Below are 27,522 nucleotides of genomic sequence, written 5' to 3'. Positions count from 1 at the left end.
AAAAAACAGAAAGAAGGAAGAAAAAGAGAACTCTTGGGGCCCTGGTTCCCCCTGAACAAGAGTAATATAATCCAGATGTAGTCTCTCTCTCTCTCTCTCTCTCTCTCTCTCTCTCTCTCTCTCTCTCTCTCTCTCTCTCTCTCTCTCTGTGTGTGTGTGTGTGTGTGTGTGTGTGTGTGTATGTGTCTTAAAAAATGTCTAAAATATTTGCGTGTGTGTGTGTGTGTGTGCACGTCTCCACATGTGATTGGAATATGTAACAACTTTGACCTTGTGGGGACATTTGGCTGGTCCCTCTGATGAAATTCTGCTTTTTTTACTGCAGCTTTTATTGGGAGAAAAATAGAGCCAAAGGATTTTCTATTAGTTACTGAGGTTACGGTTGTGGTTATGTCTAGGCAGAACATTTTTATCTGTATTAATACGCCACTAACCCACCAGTGTGTGTGTGTGTGTGTGTGTGTGTGTGTGTGTGTGTGTGTGTGTGTGTGTGTGTGTGCGCGCGCGCATGCCTCGGAAACTCAAAAGAATAAGAAATGGAAAAATACCGGAGAGAAAAACAGTGACGCGCGCGCACACACACACACACACACACACACACACACACACACACACACACTGAGCACACCATACACCTCCAGCTTTTCTTGTGGTTCGGTTCAGGTCAATAATAATAGTAATTTAGATTTTATAATGCAGCTTGTTAACTCCTGCGTTGTAACAACAGCATTGATCATTTACGCGAATTAAACCGGGTATAACTCAATTGCACGTGCACGTGTAATATGAATGCGCGCGTTCTCGTGCTATTAAATCTTACTGCTATTTAACAACTTTGGCATTTTTAAAATTGAAGTTAAAAAAAAAGGAATTTTAAGTATAAAAAGTCCACTCCTCCTCTCCTCTCTGTCCTGCCCTCTCTTACAGCGGCCCCGGTGATTGGACAGTCGTGCGCTCGTTGGTGTGTGTGAAGTGTGTGTGTGTGTGGTATATGTGTGTGTTTACTAGCGTCGCGATCCCACGTGCGGCGTGTATGGAGGCGGCGGCCCGCGCGCGGACTCGGCACCCGGGACGATGAGCGGCGCGCCGCGCGACCCTTTTTACTCCTCGCCATTCGGCCCGTTCTACCGGAGGCACGCACCCAGCGCCGCGCAGCCGCAGTACCGCATCCACGAACTCAACAAGCGGCTCCAGAGCCGGAGCGAGGTGAGCATGCAGAGCACCGGGGACCGTTCTCGGGACTCAACACACACAGTGCTAGAGCAGCTTTAATATTAACAATTGTAGATTTTAATATACGACTATCCAGCATTGATAGAGTGCATCACTGTGCGCCATCAGATATAATCAGCACCACAGGTGTTAATCCACCACTGCATGAGTTCATCTGGGACTGTATTTGTTAACTCCATACTGAAAGTTCATCCAACACTGTAGGTCTTATTTAAAATGCCACTTTGTGCTCATTCTGCATTCAGAATTAACACAGTGCTGTAAGAGCTAACGTGACACACCAGACTCATATTGATGTATTACAGCAAATCTTTCTTTAGTTCTATTTTATTTAGTTCAAGACAATTCAGACAGTAGATTCTGCAACTGCTGACGGTGTTAATGCACCGCTGTGCGTCTGAGCACAATGCAGTGTTAATGTAATACTTTATGAATTGCGCTTTTTTTTCCTGAGCACCGCAGGAGTTCATTCGACAGCGTGACAGTTAAGATTCACTGTTCACCTTTACTTAACACTGAAAGTTCACTGAACACTGTGTTCATTTTGGCATGATATGATTTATACAACATCAACACTGTAACCTGTGTATTAAACCAGCCTCTTTTTATGTTCACTCACTCAATTCGTTATATGAGTGTTTTGTTTGGTTTATATTATAACTAACATAGTATTACAGGAGGTTTTTAAACACTGTCATGTAGTACTTAAGGCTAAGTATGTACTTAACACCATGAGTGAATGTATCATTGGAAATGTGTCGCTTTGTTATTATGTGTTCGATTTCATCGCAATATTTTATTTCCTATAGATTTTACTATATATTTTAAAATTGTAGGTTTTTTTTCAAAACTAAGTGTTAATTCATTACCACTATGGACCTGCTATGGTTAATTCTGCACTGCAGGGATCTACTGAACATTTGATTACTTAATTTAAGATTGGAAATTGTGATTAGGGGACTTGAACACTGTGTTCATTGAACACTACATGTGCATTGTATCAACACTGCTTTATTTTAGGTGTTTTGAGTACCAGAGGTGTTAATATACCAATGTATTGTGTAATAATTTAACACTGTTGGCATTTTATTTCAATAATGTAGCTTTTACCCAAACACTGCAGTGCTCACTGTTAAACGGTGTTTATCAACTGAGCACCGTAGATGTTTGCTCAGTACTTGTTTCAGCACCACGGGTGCTAATTCATCGTGATTACCAATCATCACAGGGGATAATTCAGCACAATAACAGCCAATTCTACACTGTGCTCTGAGATTTAATTCAGTGATCTCTGTTTTGATTCATCTCTCATTCTAGAGTGTTTATTAAACACGTAATAATTCAGCACAGGAAGTGTTAATTCTCACTCATTTTAAGACTTTAAGTGTTTATTCAAAACTCCAATCCTTGAAACAGTATGAATTTTTTTTAAAGTAGGAGAATATTGTTTCAACACAGTAGGTTTCATTTAAATCTTAATTCAAAGTTGTACAGAATTAATGGCACTTTTTGTTAAAATGAAGAAAGAGTAATAAATAAATAAATAAATAAATAAATAAATAAATAAATAAATAAATAGATAGATAAATAAATAGATAAATAGATAAATAAAAAACCTAACGTGCAATAAAGTGAAAATATAATATAACTATAACAGATATAGTGTAGTTCTATACTTAATGTTAAAACTGACTTTACTGTTTTTTTTAAGTGGGAAGTATCATAATTATTACTTTAATAATACTTTAAAAAAGTTGGAGACACTTGTAGAGAGGGGGAGAGAGAGATCCAGGTCTCTTCCTTCATGCAGAACAATATACACCTTGTTACAGTATATACTTAGGTTTGTGAATATGTGGATTTGTCATTTTTATTTCAGCACACTGTAAAAAAAAAAAAGATTCTTTCTCATTTTTGTGTTGATATGGATGTATGTTTGACATGTTTTTTTGGTTGAAAGCTGTGTCTTTGTCCAAGTTCAAACCTCCTGTAAGAGGCAACAAGGTTTGGAATACAACATCCAAATAAAATATCCTCTCAAGACTTCATGATGCCTTCAGCAACAAACACAACCCCCAAAACATCAATGATTCATATCCCAGTGGCTTTTTATTATCAGGCGCTTTTCCGTCTCAGTAGCCTTGTTTTGTCGTTCAGAACGCCGATGGTGGTGTAAACGACCAAATATTGTGACATCGCTCTCATCCTCTGACCCTAATCCTGCACAGTTTCAACAACACACAGGCTTTGAACTTCTCTTCAGCTGATTTCGAAACCAAATCATACGATTTTTAAAACTTTAAAACTTTACTCCAATAATTAGCACTTCTTTATCATCTCTGGGAGTTTTTCCATATGCGTTTGACTTGCTTATATAGCGATAAATTTAGAATTGACTTCCTTTCTGTAAAGTCCATTGTTAAAGAATAGAATAGAATTGAAGTGACTAAATTTGATGATACATTTTGGTGAGAAAATACTATTTTTCGCAGAACATTTTGTTTCTTAGATATAAGGTGTGTATTTATTTCTATAGTCATTTGTGGTCATTTTTTTCAAGGGTGCACATATTTATATAAGGGCAAGGTATATGCTTATTATATAATGTAGGAGGTTGGTTATTAAACACCTACAGGACTCAGGACTCCAGGTGGCAGCTGTAGGTGGTAATTAAAGCACAGTGTAATTTTAACCGTGCGTGTAAAACATTAGCTAGATGTTATTGTTTGTTCATTTGAGAATTTAGGTTACTTTATGTCAGTTTAATAAAAAAATCTCAGCACCATGAGGTTATTAATTAAACAATGTAATAGTGAATTGAAGAGCTTCTTCTGTTGCTTTGCCATGTTCATTTATATAACAGAGCAAGAAGTAATCTGTTCAAAACTGGATTTATTCATCTGATGCAGAGAGTTTATTTAACATTTTAATGCACAGCGGGTATTAATTCAATGCTGTAAGCACTACCGGGGTTAATTCATCACCACAACTGTTTTTATGGGCTCCATGTATTCATCTAATACTAATATTTAAACGTGGGAATTAATTCAGTGTTAGAATAAACCGTTCACACCAGTAAGTTGTCGGTATGGATTGAAAACTGATTTAAAGTTACAGGGGTGTCCTTTAAACACTGCACATTAGCTTCAAACTTCAGTTACGCCACTAATGACTTTCGCTTTTTGTGTCTGCGTCTTTTTATATAACGTACATAGACCGATATGTCTGTAGAACAGTAATAGAACTGTATAATCTTAACATCACTATATATATATATATATATATATATATATATATATATATATATATATATATATATATATATATATATCGTACTGTGGGTCTATAAATGCAGACTTCGTATAAAGTGCTGCTGTGGTGTTGAATGTATTCAAATGGCTGGGGAAGGACACTTCTAGAACTCTAAGCCAAATCAATAGGAGAAGTTTCTCTCTTAAAAAAAGTGTTTGCATTTAAAATCCCATAACAAATAAATATGTCCTATCTTATTCGAAATAATTGTTTCGAATTTTCTTATCACTGTATACAACCGTACAGGTCTATTCTTAGATCTAAAGAAAAAAAATTGCTATTCCAATATAAATCCAGCCTTTTTGCCAGTAGATATATTTCATGGCTGAAGCACAAAGCTACATTGGTAATGCGTAGGATGTAACTTTTGTATGTAAAGAAAGAAACATGTAGTCGCTGTGGTAATATCAGGGTCGTGTTGTTTGTTATATCAATCTGTTTCTTTTCACAGGATTGTGATATACTATGGTGGGATGCTTTCTGCACTGAATTCTTTGAGGACGACGCAACGTTAACGCTTTCCTTCTGTCTCGAGGATGGACCAAAGACATACAGTGAGTATTAGGTGTAATGCAGAATTCAGCTAGTGGTCTGTATGGATGCTCTATATGAAAATGCATCCTGGTCGAGGCAGATCGTCGCACTGCACATTTTACAAACGTCTGAGTTTCTCTCTGTTTATCTGCGCTCTCTCCGTCTCGAAAGTAACCTAAGGTGAATTGCGGATGTCGCTTAATCTGCGCTGTGATTCCAAAATCGGCTGATTTAAAAGGTGTTGTGTTGCAAACAAGAGAGATGTTTACCAACACTGTCATCATCATCACGATCCCTCAGGCACAGTGTCATTCACAAATTCCGGCAGGAGAAAGAGAGATAGAGTGAGAGAGAGAGAGAGAGAGAGAGAGAGAGAGAGAGAGAGAGAGAGAGAGAGAGAAAGCGAGAGAGAGAAGGGAGAAGTGAGAAACAGAGAAAAGAGAGAGGAAAGCAAGTGAGATAGGGAGAGAGTGCATTTGAGGGGGAGAGATAGATAGATAGAGGAGAGATAGAGGGGTGTGTGTGTGTGTGTATGTGTGTGTACGCAGGGGGACTTCATTTCGCTTTTACCATCCTCATTCCGAATGTACGGGGCAAGACTTGATTGGCAGGTACGAGGTGATTAAATAAACATGCTGCTTCAGACTTCACATGCGTCTCCCGGCATGACTGACAACCGCAGAGCTCTAAGTAGTGTGTGTGTGTGTGCGTGTGTGTGCAGGCTGTTGGAGTTAAAGCTCCAGCTCTATTCTGTAGACTGTGTATTTCTTATTCACTACCAGTGTAGCTGCCCCTGAACATATATTTATCAATTAAAATACATTTCGTAATCCATTCTTATTCACTTTTAGGCAATTTGTCAATTCAGGCAATTTGTCTATTCAGTTCTATTCTCTTACTGTTTTGATAGTACATTTTTATTTCTCTTCTAAGTCTGCACCATTCTGCTCTGTTATGATTAAAGATAATGTGTCAAGTGGCATCCCTAATCCTAAACCCTGCACTCTTCCTCTCTCTTTTTCCTCTTCTCTTGCTCTCCGTCTTCTTCCTAGCGATCGGACGGGCGCTGATCCCCCGTTTCTTCAGCACGCTGTACGAAGGGGGAGTGTACGAGCTGTTTTTCGAGCTCAAGCACACAAAAGAGTCATTCAGCAGCTCAACCATCACTGTAGACTGCCACCAGTGCACCATGATAACACAACATGGCAAGCCCACGTTCACAAAGGTACATACGCCCAAAGCACATGCGCTGCACATCAACACATCAACACATCAAATATCAGCAGCAACTCGGTACACACCTATATGCGTTTGCACATATACCTTTCCTCTTTCACTTACATATTCACATATTCTTTCGCTCACACACAAACCCTTCACTCTCTCATCCTCACACACACATGCACACACAAACGCACACAGTGTGAGCAGTAATGTGTTCCTCCTCATTGTGAATTCAGGGCTGAGCTGCACAAAACAAAAAAGGAAAATATAGCTCCCCCTTTCCCTCTACCACCACCCCCTCCTTCCCACCTCTTGCTCTCTCTCTCTCTCTCTCTCTCTCTCTCTCTCTCTCTCTCTCTCTCTCTCTCTCTCTCTCTCTCTCTGTCTATCTATCTATCTCTTTCTCACACACATATACCCCTACACCAACAGAAGCTCCCTTCAGTTTCTATATTCCTTACCTCTTAAAATATATTGGTATCAGTTCATGTTAGTGTAAAGGTCTAATAAGTGTTGTTTAATCACAGAACATTGTATTAATGAGATGGATAATTGGCCAACTAAGCTAAACAAGGGAAAGGTAAAGTCAAAGGAGTGAAGCAATGCAATGAATCCACAATAATAAAAATCTTCTATGAGGATGACGTTAAATGACACGTAACACAACGGATTCTCGTGTTTGATTGAATTTTGATTTCACCTTATACAGCAGTGCTAATACATTTTTCATTCTGATTGGTCAGAAGGTGTTGTTTTGGTTGAATTTTACGATGACAGCAGCTTTGACGGTCGTCTTGGCCGTAATTCATATCAAAGGTTTGTACTAACGGACATACCCTATTTTGATATTGTTTCAAAAATAAAAAATCATTCACAGGGACCTAAGGTTACAGAAGCGCCTGTCTTTTTTGAGTCTTAGTCTATGGAGAAAATTAGCCATGCTGTCAATCACAGAAGCGTTAGCTGATTGCTGAGCTCATGTATGCGGAAGAGGGCAGACAGCGCTTTCCTCTGACTGAAACACGTGTTAACCTTCACCCTTTCCAGCTGTACGATCAGGGATGAGCTGGTTGGTGACTAGGAAATTGGCAAATGATGAAATCATTGATATGTGAGGCTGTCTGGTGGAGTCTGGGATGTCGGCACTTCGTAACAGCAAGGACGTTTTATGCTGTTTTTCTTTCACTGTAGTGTGAGGTGCGAAACATGAGAAATTATAGAAAATTTCTCATGTTATACTGTAAATGTATAAAATACTGTAAGTCCTTTAATTATTAAAGAGAGTGTAGATAGAGTAGATTAAATAATATTTTTTCTTAAAAATAATTGTCCAATAACGACACCCCATTGTTATTCCTTGATTTTATCATAAAATTGGATTTACTTTTGGTTGATAAATTAAATGCCAGTTTATGAAAATTTAAACAAAACAAAGCTGAAGTGCTTGATTTATTGTTCAGTTTCACATAATGGAGTGAACATGAAAGAAAATGCAATGCTAACCTTAAGATTTAAGTTATATACATTCAAAGAATTTCAGGCATGCTGAATTTTTGCAACTATGAGATTGTTGTGGTTTTTGTCTGATTAAAAAACACCACAGTTCAAATTTATGTAAATATAGGTAAATATATATGAAATATTCTCCAGTACTGAAGGTGGGTAAAACTGAGGTAAACTGTGTACTGATGTAAACAGTGTACTGAGGTAAACGTTGTACTGAGGTAAAGTGTGTCCTGATGTAAACGGTGTACTGATGTAAATGTACTGAGGTAAAGAGTGTACTGATGTAAACAGTGTACTGAGGTAAACAGTGTACTGAGGTAAACATTGTACTGAGGTAAAGTGTGTCCTGATGTAAACGGTGTACTGATGTAAATGTACTGAGGTAAAGTGTGTACTGAGGTAAACAGTGTACTGATGTAAACAGTGTACTGAGGTAAACAGTGTACTGTGGTAAACATTGTACTGAGGTAAAGTGTGTCCTGATGTAAATGGTGTACTGAGGTAAACAGTGTACTGATGTAAATGGTGTACTGAGGTAAACAGTGTACTCAAGTAAACAGCGTACTCAGGTAAAGAGTGTACTTATGTAAATAGTGTACTAAGGTAGAAGAAGAAGAAGAAGAAGAAGAAGAAGTTTTATTTATATAGTGCCTTTCCATAGCTCAAGGTCGCTTTACATTTCACAAATACAGTACATTCAGACACTTACATATACACAACACATAATACATATAATTGCATTATCCGAAATGCTTGTTAAATAGATATGTTTTTAACTGGGACTTAAATGCACCCACAGATGTGATGTTTCGTAGTGTAGGAGGCAGAAAATTCCATAATTGAGGAGCATTTATACTAAATGACCTTCCACCAACAGTAGACAGACGGAAAGGAGGGATTTCTTTAGAACCAAGATTTAGAACCAAGTTCAGCTGATCTAAGGGACCGGACAGGGCGGTAAGGGGAAAGTAGGTCAGACAGATATTGGGGAGCAAGACCATTTAATGCTTTAAACGTTAGAAGCAATACCTTAAAGTGTATACATGATGCTACAGGTAGCCAGTGAAGGTCATGAATCAGTGGAGTAATGTGAGCAGAGCGCCTAGTGGAGGTGAGAACTCGTGCTGCTGAGTTTTGAACATACTGTAATCTTGCGATAAGTTTTTTGGAAGACCAAGAAATAAGGCATTGCAATAGTCCAGACGTGAAGTGATTAGTGCATGAATTAAGGTTTCCGTATCAGCTATGGTGAGAGAAGATTGGAGACGAGCAATATTACGAAGATGGAAAAAAGAGTTTTTAACAAGAGAAGAAATGTGAGGGCCAAAAGATAGATTTGAATCGAATAAAACCCCAAGGTTTTACACAAGGTAAACAGTGTACTGAGGTAAACAGTGTACTCAGGTAAACATTGTACTCAGGTAAACAGTGCACTGAGGTAAAGATTGTACTCAGGTAAATAGTGTTCTGAGATAAACAGTGTACTGGGGTTAACATTGTTCTTAGGTAAACAGTGTACTGAGGTAAACACGGTGGCACTGTAAGAGTGTTAGCCTTGTAGCTACTGCAACTCTGGGCTTTCTCAAGCCTAAAAATGGAAAACATTATTCTGAAGTTGAACTAATTCAGTCACTGATTTCTTGTGTAAAACAGGCTTTGATCATACAGTGTTTGGGAAGACAAGCTAAATTGACTAATAAAGCTACATAACCTAACAGGCAGTGTGTATATATCAGATTTCCTCAGAAACGTAACACTTTATCTTCATGCCTGTTTCTAAATAGTGGTTGTCTACCATTTTGGCTCTGCTGTCTATTTATCACTTCAACTGTTTGTGCTGGTCAGTTTTGTGTTTTGTTTACAAATACTAGCTAGTACTTTAGTACTAGCACAACATTGTTCGTCAAAAAAATTAGGCTAATGGGATTTAGAAATTTCGAGACCCTACTAGAAAAGTATCAAATGGCATTAAACAAAAACAAACGTGATGTGTATTTTTAACAGTTAGTGGAACAATTATTCCCCTTCCTTCATATATTTACTTTAATATATGTGGAAAGTTTCAAATTAAAATAGGTAAAGTGTCTTTTATAACAAATTGCGGTTCAGTTTATTTGAAATCAATACCAAAAATCTGTTCTTAGAAAAACAGCAAGTCTCCTGAACTGGTAGAGATACATTTTACCTCCAATCTATACTTTAGAATAAAACACTTTAAATTATGTTTGCATTAATGTCTGAGTGCTTTTGCCTTTTGTGTTGAAAAATGAACATTTCAGTTCCCAACTTATTTATACCTCAACACATTCGGCAGTATGAAATATCCAGAATATTTCGCAAGTCAGCTGTATGTTCAATAGGAAGTTCCATCATGCAAATTTCCAGACAATCAAAGGAACAAAATCAAATCGTGAATTGTTTGATTCTCGCTTATATTGTAAAATTGACTGATGAGGTCACATTAAAAGTATAACTCATGGCAGTAGCATGCATGCAAGCTAACTTTGCTAATTCTACGCTAATTCTCTATGTAAGATCAGCATGTATCAATTGTCAGCAAAAAGAAAGCTAAAGATCCAATTGCTTGACACTTTCCTTTTTTTAATGGCTAAATGCGTGATTTTTGAGATTCAGTGTTGATTTTTTCCTTTAAATTTTGCGAAGGCTAAATGGCACGCCAGTAGTGGAATCACCCACAATTCCACAGTTCAGTTACTAATCAGTTGTAAAGTAGTCATGTAGAAAGTTGCAAGACCTTTGGCAAGCGTTCAGGTTTGGTGGTGCTTTATGCAGAAAGAGCTGGATGAAAAAAAGAATGGCTATTTAGCAACTGTGTGTTTTTTTAGCAAGAGAATCTTTACTGTTAATTGAAAACTTGAAATGACTAACTAATATAAATAGGCAAATACATGTTTTATTTGATTACAAAGGCTGTTTATTTGAAGGTAATTATGTTTTTTTAAACAAAAAAAAATTATAATGGAGTTTACAGAAAGAAAATCTGTATTAAAGAAGTTTCTAAAACACATATTTGAATTCCCCTGGTATATATTTTTACATTTTCTTTTTTCCTCCAGTATGTAACGTATAATATTCACATATATCACTATATGCTAATGCAAAAAAGATCCAACTTCGCTCTTAAGTAAATTGCCATTTGGTGAATTAGATATTGATTTAAAAAAAAAAAAAAAACACAAATAAAAAACTTAGATTTCAGCTAACTAGCCCAAATACTTATGTGTGTGTGTGTGTGTGTGTGTGTGTGTGTGTGTGTGTGTGTGTGTGTCTGTGTGTGTGTGGAGGCATTGATTAGAGTGCGTCTGCTGGGATTACATCCCGCCTGTTGCCATGCCAACCTCTCAGTTACCCACCGTTCCTCCGGCAACAGAATGTTGGGGTTCAGAGTTCCAAATAGAGAAATTTCTCCTATGAAATTGCCAGTTTAATGAGTAAATCATTTTCCCTGGATTTTCAGCGCTGGCTCTATGAATGAGATAAACAACAGAGACGGTTTAAAGTCAGTAAGACATCGTAGATTTCACTTAGTTAGTGGAATTTGTCCATTAAGATACCATTCATCCATTAAAAAAGTACAGATAAACTGGAGGACATGACGCCTAATTTAGAACTGAATTTATATTAGAAAGTATAGATTTTTTTCTTTATTTTTCCTGCGTGCGCACACACACACACACACACACACACACACACACACACACACACACACACACACACACACACACACACACACACTCACTCTCTCTCTCTCAATCGTTCTCTAACACTCATGCATTTCTCTTTCTTTGTTTTTTCCTCTGCCTAAGATGAAGGACTATATGATGCATATCCTGAACATCCAGCACTTAATAGTACGATTTTCACCATCAGCTCCTGTGAGGTGCTGAAAAGCGCATTAGATACATTTTATCGAGTTGTGTGCTAATGTTTTATAAAAAGGGGGGGGACGACGACGACATTTTTTTAGTATTCCTGCACCTCAATTTTGATAAACAACCTACAAATGAACAAGCACACACACTTCACAGCTGATTTAAATGTGACACCAACAATACTCTATGAAAGGCAACTCAGTACACACAGTGTGTAGTAAATCAGCTCGTCCACCACAGCGCATCAGCTACTGTAGATCCACACAAGTAAACTCTTCTTCTCTAGGGTGCCATAACTTTTTGGACTTTAGTTTGTTTATCTTAATTTTTGATTGTATTTGTATTGCTATCTTTCAAGTCCTTAAGTGCTTCATATAAAATGTTATTCAGTTTCTTAAAATTTTAATTCTTAATATTCCTGTAATTTATATAGAATTCAAATTATATGTATAAAATTGTTTCCTTACTGTAAAAAAATGGTGTCTTTGCAAATACTAATAATCATAACTCTAAATCAATTTTATCTTATATTTCTTATGAACACAATAAACCAAATGTCATACAATTAAGCTTTTTTCTAGGTAGATTTGACTTTTTTAAGCTTATTTTCTTCTTATAAATTAACAAAAATAAAAATTAGCAAAATAAAATTTTTTCTTTGTATAAATTAATGCTTACAATTAGCAAAATAATCTCTTTTTTTCTTAAATAAATAATCTGCCAGTAGAACAAAAATGTAAAGCTTAGAAATAATAAAATATGCTTAGAAATACGGTTAAAGATCTTAGATATTTATTGTAATCTTATAATAAATAGTGATAAATTTGACTAGATTTAAGACATTTTTACATGTTAAGATGCCTTCTTTTTTCAAAATAATCTCTTTTATTTTAAGTTTTCTTAATAAACTGGATTTTTCTGAAAGTCACATTTCTTATATAAACACTTCTGCAGTCTGTTTTGATTCAAAGTTTGCTAAGCGCAGTCATAGTCATCTGTTTCACTGCATATGTTGCATGTGTAATGTCTGTCACCTTCTCTGCGTTTGTTCCCCAGGTGTGCACAGAGGGCCGTCTGATTTTGGTGTTCACCTTCGATGACCTCATGAGAATCAAGACGTGGCACTTCACTATCTCACACTACAACGAGCTCATTCCTCGCAGCATGCTCGCCGTTCATGTGAGTCGAATAAATGAACATGTTTTGGCTCGATCCACTTTTCTTCATTTCCACTGAATCAAATGAATCGCTTTCCCGATCAAATCTTTTGAATCCTTGTCTGATTTTTATACCGATATTCTATATTTGCGTTGTTCATAAAACCGAGACTTCTTACCGTACGTTCTTAGTTCATATTACTCATACTAATCTGATTTTCAGATCTGAAATCAGACTTGCTTATAAGTCAGATATTTTATTCCCTACATGAGTTAGGCATTGTTTTGTATGAGTAACAAGTTTTAAATCAAACCATTACATCCAAAATTCATTCTGAATTTTTAGTACTAGTAGAGATTGTTTTTGTTTTTTTTATGACCGTCTAGTACACAGGTTCCCAGCAGTGTGCCTGGATTTCCTCCTGTCCTTCACATTGTAGTGTTATTCCTGCTCTGACACATCCACCTCATAGGGCTAAGAAATAGCTGCTTTGTTGTATTAGATGTGTTACAGCTAGGGGGAAAAAACACTCAAATGTGTGTGGTACAGGTGATACTCCAAGACCAGAGCTGGGAAAGTGTGATCTGCTACATGGACATCCTGAATGACTTTTGTGCATGTTAAGAACATTTGTTCAGTCAGGTGGTTTAGCACAAACTCACCCAAACATAAAAAACTGGCTCACTAAGAGCCAGAGTCAAATTTTTTTAATCAGAATAAACTGATTGAATTAAATCAAAATAAATCAGAAGTCTGATCTAAAATGAGTCAGGACTCCTTACACAGAATTTTAGTGGTTTAAGAGAACGCCTCGAATTGTATATGTTCATGAACAAGTCCTTGGAGCATATCAGAGAGCAGAAATTTATTTGATAGCAGCATTTACTTTGAATATGCAAACATTTGTGCAAAAAAAACATTTTTGTTTTTTTTGGAACTTTTCTATGAATATACTGATTTTATATTGATTATAAAAAAACAAACAGAAATACTTATGAAACACTACAGAAAGTCCTGTGTGTCTTTGATATTTCCAGTCATTAAAGGAAATCTATATTATAACAGTGAACTAATCCTACTACAACACTATTAACTAATCGTTATGAGATAACAGGCTACTAGATCAATGAATGACTGACATTTTATCAAAGCGTGAAAATGTTAAGCGCTTACTTAACTTATCAGAGGATGATGCTGTTCTATATATTACTATATTTCACTGCTTCCTCACAGCTGTACATTAAGGCTCACTGTATTTCAGGTCCTAAGTGGTTTAGTTCTGACCGAACCAATTCAAAGGCAAAATAAATATCCGCTGCCTGTCTGGCAAAACAGAGACGCTGATACTAACTTAATTTTGCTTGCCGTGCGTGAGTGTGTGTGTGTATGTGTTTGTGTGTTCAAAGCTTTACGGCTGACTCACAGATTGCATTGGCTGGATAGAGACTTGATGACCTAACACACTTATTAACAATTAATAAAAATATATTTATACGTATGTTAAGGAGCGATACATTATTCCTCAACTTTGCATGATGCACACACTTCTAGAGATGAGTAACCCAAGTTGCAATAACCCAAGTTGCTAATAGGAAGTACTGACTTTTTGGCCAAAGTAGCGGAATATATGGCAGGAAGTTAGATCTAAACATGAAATAGCTAAGCTATCAGATCAGATAGGACAACTCAATACCTGGAGTCTAATAATAACAATAATAATAATAATAATAATAATAATAATAATAATAATGATGATGGATAGATTACATTTAAAATACATCATTTATTTAATATCCTGAATTTGTTTATTCCTATAAAGCTGCTTTCCATTGTTTAAAATGTTATACAAATACATTTTAGTTAGTTAGATGAATTTTATCGATTTCATTGATTGGATGTTGCAGCCCTGAAGGCATATATTTGACGTATTTGAAGACAACGAGATCTAAAAGTACAAGTCAGGAATTAAGGTTCATTCCTTCACCACACATGGACCATGAAAAGGACGGTTTATTTTATGCAAGTTTTCAAGAAACCAGAACGATATAATGTCGATTCTGGAGCTTGCTGTATGACAAAATTCCTCTGTGTTATTTTTATCAATCGAGGTGAAGCCTTCTAGTGGTGCTGTTGGGCTGTTGCCATAGCAACATCTCTATTAATGAATTAGAGACGTATCGGGCCGGAGTGGCGAGAGAATAGCAAACAGAATAAAAGGAGTGTGTGTGTGTGTGTGTGTGTGTGTGTGTGTGTGTGTGTGTGTGTGTGTGTGTGTGTGTGTGTGTGTGTGCGTGCGTGTGTGTGCGTGTGTGTGTTTCTTGCAAAGGCACAAGACCCTGGAGCTCTGGAGCAACTGTCCAAAAACATCAGCAGAGTGGGACTAACCAATCTCACACTGAACTACCTCAGAGTAAGACACACACACACACACACACACACACACACACACACACACACAAAGATCTGTCATGCATTGCACACACATGTGCAGACAAAAATCATGAACACATACAAAAAGTGTACAGTGCTATAAACTACTAACGTGTGTGTGTGTGTGTGTGTGTGTGTGTTTGTGTAGCTGTGTATGATTCTTGAGCCAATGCAGGAGCTGATGTCAAGGCACAAAACATACGGCTTGAGTCCCAGAGATTGCCTGAAGACCTGCCTCTTTCACCAGTGGCAAAGGATGACAACACCACCAGGTATCATTCTCGCTCATACTCTCTCCCTCACTTTTTTTTGCCCAAACTCTTTTCCATGCTCCGCCCATCTCTCTGTAGGGAATAATAACAAAAAGATCCATTGTTTCTTTACCCTTTTCCCCCGCAGGCCTTTATTTCTTTTACTTTCTTCTAACAGAGGTAAATAAGATCATGAAATTTATGGTTTCATTCACCGTAAACATGTTTCACAATCATGATTAACACTTCAAAGTCCAGAGTACAGATTGTCAGGGGTATTGTGAAATTCTGCAATAACACGTCCTGCCTAATTAATGAGCCTTGTGACCGTGGGATCATTATTTCTGTGCTATTTTGCTGCTTTTTAAACACTCTCCCACTTTCTTCTGAATAAAAGGCAAGAAAAAGAAAATAATACTCAGCATGTTCACTTTTTCTCGGCGCGTGACAGTTTTGCATGTGTATCTGGTGTTATTAGGACTGAAAGCTTTTTTTTTTTGGGTTGTTTGTGATGGCAAGAGTTCAGAACTGACAGAATTTTTTGTTATTTCAGTCGGACCTGCACCCAACTTTAAGACAGAAATTTTTCAGTCAAGTTCCAAAAAATGTAAGTAACATCCATCCAGCCTGTCATCTAGTCATCTAATCAGTACATCCATCCATCCATCCATCCATCCACCCAAAGAGTCCATCTATCCATCGATCCATCCATCCATGTATACTCCATATCCATCAGACAATCAATCGTCTATCCATAGATTCCATCCAACTAATTTGTCCATCCATCCATTCATCTATTCTCCATATCCATCTGCCAATCTATCATCCACCCATCCATATACATTGTCCAATTACAAGAAAATATGTTGAAGAAATGTTGAAGAATTCACTTGTATTAAGAATACTTTGGGGAAAAAATGTTAAATTGTTAAACTTGTTAATAATTTAAAATAACAGCTATTAAATGTGGGGTAACATGGTAGTACAGGGGTAGGATACAGGGGTAGGATATAGGGGGTAGGATACAGGGGGAAGGTTACAAGGGGAAGGATACAGGGAGGAAGGATACAAGGTGAAAGATACAAGGGGTAGGATACAGGGAGAAGGATACAAGGGGAAGGATACAGGGAGAAGGATACAAGGGGAAGGATACAGGGAGAAGGATACAAGGGGGAAGGACACAGAAGTAGGATTCAAGGGAAAGGATACTGGGAAAGTATACAGGGGGAATGATACAGGGGTAGGATACAGGGAGAAGGATACAAGGATTAGGATACAAGGAGAAGGATACAGGTGGAAGAATACAGGGGTAGGATACAGGGAGAAGGATGTAAGGGGAAGGACACAGGGAGAAGGATACAATGGGAAGTATACAAGGGGAAGTATACAGGGGGACAGATACAGGGGTAGGATACAGGGAGAAGGATACAGGGAGAAGGATACAAGGGGAAGGACACAGGGAGAAGGATACAAGGGGAAGGATTCAAGGGGAAGGATACAGTGGTAGGATACTGGGAGAAGGATACAAGGGAGGGGAATTATACAGAAAGAAGGCTACAAGGGGAAGGATACAGGGGTATGAAACAAGGAGAAGGATACAAGGGGAATGATACAGGAAGAAGGATACAAGGGGAAGGATTTAAGGGGAAGGGTACAGGGAGAAGGATACAAGGGGAATGATTCAAGGGGAAGGATACAAGGGGAAGGATACAGGTAAAAAAGAAAAAAAATAGAAGGATACAGGGGGAAGGATACAAGGAGAAGGATACAAGGGAATGGGGTTAGGATATTTTCTTTCTTGTATAGTGTTCCCCTTGATATTGCTCCAGACAATTTTATGGCACTCATGCGTAATTAGACTTGCACAATTATACACTGGTAACTCATAATCACATTGCCTGCTCTAAAGCATTTCCATAGTGCCTGTGACTGATAAAGTTGTCGGTCTCTAAAATTTATACAGTAAACTGCCATCCCAACTGCTTTTTGGCCTTTATCACAAGGCTACCATAGGTTTCTCAGAACAGGAAAGTCGTTTCAAAATTTTTGTCAGCTGTAACCATACACATGCTACAAAAATAGTACCTAGAGAGCAGATAAACATTCTAGCAATTTCTCTAAGCATGTAGTATAACATTGTAAAACGTGTCTCTTTTGATATTATGACATTCATCTTGCCTTTCACCATGCAGTGCTGAGTGTATATCATGGTGTGTGTTTATGCCTTACACCTTTGTCTTTGTTGACTGGCAGCTGAAACAGCCAAACCAACAGCGAAGAGAAGAAGAAGGCGAAACTCTGCTGGCAGCGCATCCAATAGCACCGCAGGAAACAGTAAGAAACGCAGCCCAGCCAACAGCTTCAGTTTGCCCACGCAGGTGTGTCCATATACATGTACAAAACACACACATAGTGATACAGTGAAGCAAACTACTCATAACAACATGTTAGCAAGACTGAATAATCTGTGTGTATGTGTGTTTGTGTGTCTGTGTGAATGTGTTTTAAGAAATGAGGATAAGCTGTTTTCTAGACAGTGTAGCCTACTTGATAACGATTGCTTTGCTATTTTCCTATTAAATAACTATGCAAGTGATTTCATGAAACACTGATTTGATTCTTTGATTTGAGTTGTTCTTGCTAGCACCTGACAATGTTTTTTATTTAACCCGTTTAACTGATGTGTTTGTAATTAATAGCAATTAGTCATAATTGATTTGTTGATAATTAGTGCTGTCCGTCTCTGGTCCCCAGCCCAAACGCGTCGCCGGCGAATCGAGGGGTGGCGGGTGGCTGGAGGCGGAGCTTAGGTAGGTGAGTGACATGTGCAGATGGCTATCGCACAGCATGTGCTACCTTAACGATCTAATTAGCTATGCGAAAAAGCTTAATTGGCGAACATGTTGGAGGTATGCTTTGTCTGAATGGGCCAATTAAAGGAGCAAAGAGATAGCGTCTGTAGACAAGGATGCGGGTGTGTGCGTGCGTGTGTATGCATGAACCTATTTGTTTGTCGATTCTCATCCTTCAGAATCAAACTTTAAATCTACATTGCTTATTCACTTGTCTGGCATGCGACATAAATGGTACAAGTTTTGCTCACATTCATATTAAATACTGTCTTTTGAATCTTGGTTTCCCTTCCTCTCTCTCTCTCTCTCTCTCTCTCTCTCTCTCTCTCTCTCTCTCTTTCTCTCTTCGTTCCCTGTCTCCCACCCCCTGCCTCTACCTGTCTTTCTTTTTGTCTATCCCACTCTATCTCTCTGCATCTCCCTCCCCCACTGTAGCATTCTCTCTCTCTTTCTTTCGTCCACCCCCTCCTTTACCCCCTCCTCTCTCTCTCTCTCTCTCTCTCTCTCTCTCTCTCTCTCTCTCTCTCTCTCTCTCTCACTCTCTCGCTCACTCACTCACTCACTCACTCACCCTCACTCACTACTAATTTAATTCAGAGCAGCATTATTGGAATGACCATACCAAGATACATTATTACATTATTCTGTATTCTGCTATATTTGTCCATTTATCAAATAAAATAATTTGAAATGACATTTTACATCTATTCTGATATACGCATATGGAAATACATTTCTACACAAAGAACACAGAGGCACACAGAAATACACACCGCACACTGCTAGGAGGAAAAAAAGGGCATTTTTCAAGGGTTCTTTAAAATAGTTGAAGATTCGGAGCACTCCTAAAACGGCTGTATGTAAGAGAAGGGAAAAGGACGTCGGAACGAAATTCATTCTTTAGATACTATTAAAATGTTTGCAGTATTTATGAATAAGCAAGTTTAGTTTAGTTGCTTGGGTCGAATCCTTGGTTTAGGACAAGAGGTCTGAATAAATTCCTGACAATTTAACCTAGGCTTTAAAAATACAGCATTTATTTTCAGTAGATTCTGAAAATGCTGTAAGTGGTTTTCTTCATATATTGTACCTATAGGCTCTGGAATGCCATTACGTTATAGCCTAAGGTGTAATATCCAATAAATCACCGAACAAGGGGTATGGCGTATACTTGACTGTGCATTGGAAGCTTTTTTTTTAAAACCAGGAGGGTAAGTGGAAAGAAAACCTAAGCATTACATGATACATGATTAAACACATGGCTAAAATTTGTTTATCTAATTATGATAATCTGACATGCTATGATAATATTGCAGTGCAAATAATTTTTTTTTAAATCATTTCTCAACTTTAGTGCACACACTGAATATTGTCCTATAAGATCTGTATACTGTATTACGTGTAAAAAGGCCACATAACCACATTATAATATTCCCTGAATATTTATGCTGTAGTTTCTTATATTCAGAGGATTTGTTGAAAATACTCACATCTCTATACCGATGATTGAAATGGACATGAGTTGCATGTGATTGATTTGTTCTGCCTGAATCACGTAACAGACTCAAAGGCCTGAGTTGAGGATGATGTATTTTGTAGCATTTTTCGTTGTCTAGATATTTATCAAACTTTCTCTTAATCACAACTTTCTACATTTTTCTCTGCCTTCTTTGTTCCCTCATATCTATATTTTTGTGTCTCCCTTCCTCTTGCTATACTCTCTCTCTCTCTCTCACACACACACACACACACACACACACACACACACACACACACACACACACACACACACACACACACACACACACACACACACACACACACACACACACACCCCTCCCTTCTCTCATTAAATTCAATTCAATGTCATGTATCTTTACTGGTTACTGTACAAATATAATGTCTAATGTATAATATGGTATTTTACACACATCCCAAACTGAGAGTAAAGGGATTTATTTATCACTCACCACACACACATACAATGTAATGACTGCTCCTGTAATCTCAGTGTGCCCACACACTTTTATGTAAGTACAGTATAGAAAATTATTTCAGTTTCTCTGTCAGGATGTTCAACAAATGTCCATTTCTTTCTCTCTTTTTCTTTCTGTGTGTGTGTATGCCTGTCTCTGTGTGTAGGATGTGATGGTGGTGGGGGAGCCCTCTCTGATGGGAGCCGAGTTGGGAGACGTGGACGAGCGTCTGATCACCAGGCTGGAGAACGATCAGTACGACCCTGCTGGCGGTCTCCGGGACGACGGTCGCCATGACTACACCAACTCGCAGGCACTCAGCAACAGCAACCGGGACGGCGAGCCCACCACCGTGGCGATGCAGCGGCCGGAGTAACGGGAGCGTTACAGGAAAGGATTGAGCAAGGGGTGTGAGAGCGTGCTCGTTTTGGGGATGAAGTGTGTGTGTGTGTGTGTGTGTGTGTGTGTGTGTGTGTGTGTGTGTGTGTGTGTGTGTGTGTGTGTGTGTGTGTGTGTGTGAGCGAGAGAAAGACAGATATGACCTATATGACAAATGATGTCATCTGGTTTGTAAAAAGACTATTCCAGTGGCTTTAATAGCATTTTTTCCTCAGTCTCCATCAACACACAGGAATCAATGTAAGAAGATGCTAATCATGAACCATACCTCCCCATTTCATAAGAAAGCTTTATAAATAAACTGCGCTATTAACAACTTTAATACCAGAATTTTTAAGCCCTTCAGTAATGATTCAGCTGTTCTGTAACATTTGTTTCGGTTTTCCAAATTTGACTTTAAACTGTCTACTTTGTGAGTGTTGTGATGTTTTTTACTGCTGCCGAATCTGCGACCGCAGATTTTTTCCCCCCTTTATTACTTAATCGTTTAATGCATAATGTAAAATACCTGCAGGTATGTGTATTTACCGTTAAGTGTGTATTTTCTGTATGCTTTTCAACTATTTGCATCAATAAATTGTGTTTGGTTATGATAACAGGCTACGGCCTTAGTTGCTTATTTAATATTCTTTAAATTTGTGACAAATTAAATAAAACATTTTCAATTACCTGAAGAAAACTGTGTGGATAAGTATTATTCAATGCCCAAAGGTTGATATACTCTCACTGACCATTTTTTCAGAAACATCTGTTCCCATGCTCCATCATTCAATTATTCAATCAGCCAATTATATGGCAGCAGCAGAATGGACAAAATCATGCATGTGGAGGTCAAAAGCTTAAGTTAATGTTCATATCAAACATTAGAATGGGGGGAATAAATGGGATCTCATGGGCAGACAGGATGGTTTGAGTATTTCAGAAATTCAATCTCCAGCTACAATCTTTAGTTTGCAAAAAAATGGTGCAAAAAAATAAACACCTTTTGTGTGCGTCATTCTGTAGGCAGAAATGTCATGTTGATGAAAGAGATTGGTCAGAGGTGGATGACCACATTAGTTTACACAGACAGGAAGGTTATGGTAACTCAAATAATGACTTGCTACAGCTGTGATGAAGTAGCACTGGTGGCTGGAGGGGCTGTAACTGGAGGGGCTGCCCGCTGGAGTGGTAGGAGAGTGGAGGGGCAGCACAATGGTGGCTCAATTGGTTAAGGTTCGGGGTTGTTATTCAGAAGATCAGGGTTCATGCCCCAGCATTGCCACTGTACCACTATTGGACCCTTGAGCAAGGCTCTTTACCCTCACTGTTCATGAAAAGACTAGGAGTGCTATATCATGGGTCACCCTGTGCTCTGACCCCATATATATATATATATATATATATATATATACATATGTATGTGTGTAATGTATGTGAAAGCCTCGGTTCCTTGTTTTGATAACTAATGCCAGAGAACTCTTGTCTTGTCTTATTTTTCGGGTATGAATATTTACAAATTCTCCACTCGACTGTTTGATTAAAACATCTGCTAAAACAATAAATGTGAAAGTAAAGCAAGACAGTTCACTAATCTTATTTGCTGGGGTTACATTTATAGAATTTAGCAGATTCTTTTATCCAGAGCGACTTACCTACATCCTATTATTTTATACAACTGTGCAGTTAAGGGGTTAAGCGCCTTGCTCAAGGACACAGGGGTGGCATCTTGGCAGTGGTGGGGTTGAAACACTTGATCGTCTGATCTGTAGTCTGACATCCTAACCAGTGAGCTTCAAGGTTGGTGGGAGGCACTAGAAATGGCATACAAGGTGTACAAATATAACTCACTCATGCTACAGAGGAAGATTATGTTACTTTTGTAAAACCCAGTGACACCAAGGTAGCAGCAGAGCAGGCTTCCTGGAGCAGTATGATAAGTAATCCCCACATGTAGGGAGATGATTCTTGGGCCATGTCACACTAGGTGCCAGCATCCATCCAGCATGATGACCTTGATCTACCACCCAGAGGACTAGTCTTTGCTTAGACAAGGAGATCCTGTGTGTTTCCTTTGTGACAGATGAACAGTAGGTCTGAGGATCAGAAGATGTACAAGAACCATTCTGTAGGCTTACCATCCCAGGTTCAGACACAAACCCACCAATGCATTGCTAGGACAGCTTTTTAACAGGGTTTTTAAGTTCTCTTAGTTTTTTTTTTTGCTAAAGTAATTAAGTTTTCAAAGAGAGCACTTTTCTGTCAGCATCTTGCATAGTTTTGTAAACAGGGGCTTCGAGGAACTCCAGAATAAAGGGGATGCATAATCTCTTCTAGTGGAGCTGCCATGCCCCTTTCAGAAAGGTTTATCCTCAGAGAGATGATCTCCACAGTGCTGCGCTATGCTGACATGGTAGCCCACACCCAACTGTAGCGTATACAGGGATTTGTCACTGTCTAACAGTCCCTGGAGAAAAGTTCATATTTTAGGCAATGCGGTAGTGTGAGTTCAGCATATGGGGTACATACTGTATAATTTATTAAACATCATCCACACTAGGGAACACAAGACTAAAGCAACAAGCACAGGTGACCTAACTCCATGTGCCAAATCTCTCTCCAGAGGAATGAGCTGAACCCTTAGTGGCACCACACTTTCCAGTGTGTGTAATGAAAGAATCTCTACTTTAAGAACAAGTTCAGCCTCCTGAAATCTACATCAGCTTCAGGAAATCGGGGCAGAATTCACTGGATTGATTGACACGTGTCCGGCAACACTGACTGGGCTAAATTGGGCTAAAGATGGAGCAATGTTCTAATTTCCAATGGCGATTGTTGAAATTGTTGCTTTCAGTTCAGCCATGTCTGCCAAGACATTAATTTTCCTAGAAAGTCAAATTAAACCTGGACTTATTCTAGACTTGTCGCAGGTTGTTTAGAACTTAATTGAGAACAATTGTCAGAAAAAGACAGGCCCACTAATTTGGTGCAACCGCTTAGGTTGTATGTTGTAGGTCATACCCGCAAATAGTGCAATGTGTGATGTTAATAAGTCTAGCAACATGAGCGAATAGCAGCCAACTCAAATCTATTGAGCATCATGGATATCTGTAGCATATCAGTAGCAAAGTGCTTGTGATGTAGGAAACAAATACACTCCCCATGAGATGGCAGAGGTCCTGTAACTTTAACCACAGTCATCCTGCTATGTGAAGGTGTCCATATGTGGTTATTCAAATGGTTGCAGAATGTTTGGGGTTCAAACCACAGCACTTACAAATTGCCATTGTTTGGCACTTGAGCAAGGGCTCTAACCTGCTGTACCATGGCTGAACCCATCCGCCTAAGCAGGGATATGTAAATAAAAGTATTCCACTCTGCTGTAATGTATATGGAGCAAATAAAGTCTTCTTCTTCTTCATGAATAAGGAGAAGAATGGAACGGTGCCTGTACCACAGCAGTATTTATTGCAAACATAATAGCATCATATGAAACATCACAGCTTTGATATAAGGCTGAAATCCCTGCACACACACACACACACACACACACACACACACACACACACACACACACACACATACACACACACATATCCAGGTGATTGTCGCTGCCCCTGGCAGTTCGGGGGACTGAAATAGAATTATAATTTGACCAAAATGGTTTAAATCAACATGAGCAGAATATGATTCATTAAATCTGCCTGAATTTCTTTCTTTCTTTCTTTCTTTCTTTCTTTCTTTCTTTCTTTCTTTCTTTCTTTCTTTCATAATGTATAGTGAATGCATTACATTTTCAGGCTGTCTGACTAGATGTTGCGTCCAAAGGAGCTGAAGGTCACAGGAAGGGCAAACGTCTGAATAGTCCATTGTGTTAGCTATTACAAAGTTAGGGAAGTATGATGTATATGAATTAGTAACAAGGGGAACTAGATTTCAACTTATTTCTCTCTGTCTAAATTCCAGTTATTTATGATATATTCATGCGAGGGATAATTGTACAATGCAAGCTTTTCTTCATTATTCATATCTTAAGATACACTGTTGGTCTTTGGTTGTAACTTGAGATAATGAAGAAGCATCTGTGAAAACTAACACTTGTTTGTTGAAATACATTTCATTTTAAATTAGGGCATGCTAACTTTTGCAATCAAGCGCTGTAACTGTTCCTTTACATTCACATCTAGTCATTTAGCAAACTCTTACTCATTGGGAAAGCACAACCAGATGAAGGTTAAATGATTGGAATCATTTGAAGGATCTTATGCTGGTTTGTGCAAGTGCTGGAGTGCTAGAGAATTACATGAAGAACCCTTATTCTAGATAATGTATGAAAAGAAAGTGTGATGTTCAGAGTAGAAGTGGAAGATTATTTCACCAAAGTGAAACACAATAAAGCAGCTCATAGCATCTCCCCTTGTGATGAACAGGTCACGTGACCTGAAGATGATGACGTCAGGTAGGTATTTAACTGACTCATAATGACTACATTACAGTATCAATTCAGATAGATAGATAGATAGATAGATAGATAGATAGATAGATAGATAGATAGATAGATAGATAGATAGATAGATAGATAGATAGATAGTCTTTATTATTATTCCTCTCACCACAGACAGATGTAATGTAGTTCCCATTTTGTATATAGATGGATTGATGGATGGATGGATGGATGGATGGATGGATGGATGGATGGATTTTTACTGATTTCTTGAGATCTAGCTTGCTGGCGTTAGCATGCCCTCTAGTGGACAAACGCAAAAATGCTCCATCAAACGGAAAGGCTAAAAAGGTACAAAAAACACTTTCTTTTTAATTTTTATTTATTCTTTTTTATTATTGTTTCAATAACAAATGATAACAGATAACAAAATGCAATGAGCTAATATTCAAAACTTAAAACATAAACATAACATAAAAGGAAATAAAAAGGAAACTATAAATAAGGTGTATCAAGCAATACAATTAATTTAGAAAAGAGGAATTAAATTAGCAGCTTTGTAAAAGTCCATAGTTTTTTGCTTGTGAGTCCTTTTAAAGTTTCCAAATAAATTTTCATTTCCAGATTAAAATGGAAAAATATTTCCTCATAAATAATATAACAACTTTTTTCTGTATGCTCATTTTTGTATCACATAGTGCTTCAAAAACATGTTTCGACATCAATCAAAAAAAAAAACCAAACAAAAAACCTAGTACCCATACAATAAAAGGAGCAGATTCTGTATTTATATTGCAGAATGTACAAGAATCTGATATATAATTTTTAAATTTTTATATAAATTGGTTTGTTGGATAATTAGGTGTATAACCTGCAGGAACTGCATCAGATACAATTACATATTCTCATGGAGAAAGTGGGATATTACAATTTTAAGAATCTCAGAATATGTAAGTAAATAACCTTTATCATTTAGCAGTTGTGAAATAAGCAATATATTATTTTTAACCCCATTATTGTAAAATATTGAGTTATTTTTGTATCTCACGTTTTGATTATTCCAGATTAAGTGCCTGTGGGGAGAAAAATTATGTTTTTAGATAAGAAGCCAGTACAAGAGAACCTGTCTATGAAAATTTGATGGTTCAAAACCCACTTATTCTCACCATAAGTTATAATGAAAGTAAAACTAAACTTTCTCACGCTCAGCAATGAGAGATTCCCAGCTCAACAAATGTTTCTAATTATTTTTAAAGAATTAATTCACACCTATAATAGTAACTGATATTAGCTCTGATTATGGATACGGATAATATCTGGTTTATTTCAGCTCATGTCTTTTAAACTATTTACAAAATAATAAAATTGTGTAGGTGAAAAATTTAGTAAACTTATCAATGAATTTCTACAATTAAACATTATTAAGACGTTATACACTAACGTCATAAACCCAGAGTTATCTCTAGCTAGTAGAGAATTAAAATTTGTGTGATTGTTTGGTTCATTGTCAGATTTGCTCACTAGCAGGATTGTAAGCCGTATGTTACGCGGAAACAAATCCACATAAATTGAACGTCTGTCAGTTTATTTTTTTGGAATTCCAGACTGTTTCTTTGATTATGATAACACTTGGCATTTGTGGCATTTAACCAGCCCACTGTTGGAGTTACTGTGGAAACTGAAGTGTAATGTCACTTCCTCTGTCTGTGTAGAGCATGATTATGATTCTCATTTTTGTACTTGAGCAATACATAATATTCACCGCTAACATACTGGATGTCATGTCATCTTTAACTCTGAACACAAAAAAATCCATTTACATCTGCTGTGGACTACAAACACCGCTGCATGATCAGTCACGTGACTCTGAATTTTAATTCAATTCCATTCAAATTTATTTGTATGGTGCTTTTTACAATTGACATAACAAAGATAAACAAAGAACAAAAGGTTAATATAAAGAATAATATAAAGATTAAATAATACAAAAAAATTCAAGATTAATATTAGATATATTTAAATGTGTTTTGTAATTATCCCCAATTAGCAAGTCTGAGGTGACTCAGGTGACTGTGGAGAGGAAAAACTCCTTAGAATAGAAAGAAGAAACCTTGAGAGGAACCAGACTCAAAAGGGAACCTCATCCTCATGTGGGTGACACTGGAGGGTATGATTAAAAATATACAGCCTGAAAAATGTGTATTGATGAGGAGGTTGTTGCCCTCAAGCCAGAGTTATTATTACAGACATGTTATATAGTTATCATTATAGCCATGTTATATAGTTATTATTATAGCCATGTTATGTAGTCATTATTATAGACATGTTATA

At 37.6% G+C, this 27,522-nt stretch overlaps 1 protein-coding gene across 3 annotated transcripts; it reads left to right on the top strand.

The window, feature by feature from the left end:
• Positions 1-595: 595 nt before the first annotated feature.
• On the top strand, positions 596-20,907 carry ldb2b (LIM domain binding 2b). 3 transcript variants are annotated; one of them, XM_027174299.2, is made up of 10 exons: positions 596-1,206; positions 4,997-5,099; positions 6,132-6,304; positions 12,759-12,881; positions 15,187-15,270; positions 15,439-15,562; positions 16,095-16,148; positions 17,795-17,919; positions 18,296-18,351; positions 20,536-20,907. In XM_027174299.2, the coding sequence occupies exons 1-10, from the start codon at positions 1,075-1,077 to the stop codon at positions 20,540-20,542; spliced, it is 981 nt and encodes a 326-aa protein (XP_027030100.1). In that variant the 5' UTR covers positions 596-1,074; the 3' UTR covers positions 20,543-20,907. The 3 variants fall into 3 exon arrangements, with proteins under 3 accessions (XP_027030100.1, XP_027030101.1, XP_027030099.1); XM_027174300.2 differs by having other exon boundaries at positions 597-1,206; positions 18,296-18,355; positions 20,536-20,670; XM_027174298.2 differs by lacking the exon at positions 18,296-18,351 and having other exon boundaries at positions 598-755; positions 928-1,206.
• Positions 20,908-27,522: the final 6,615 nt, after the last annotated feature.

The sequence above is a fragment of the Tachysurus fulvidraco genome, chromosome 7, assembly GCF_022655615.1.
Source record: "Tachysurus fulvidraco isolate hzauxx_2018 chromosome 7, HZAU_PFXX_2.0, whole genome shotgun sequence".
NCBI lineage: Eukaryota > Metazoa > Chordata > Actinopteri > Siluriformes > Bagridae > Tachysurus > Tachysurus fulvidraco.
Note: the sequence above shows the minus strand (reverse complement) of the source record. Positions and strands in the feature narration are given on the sequence as shown.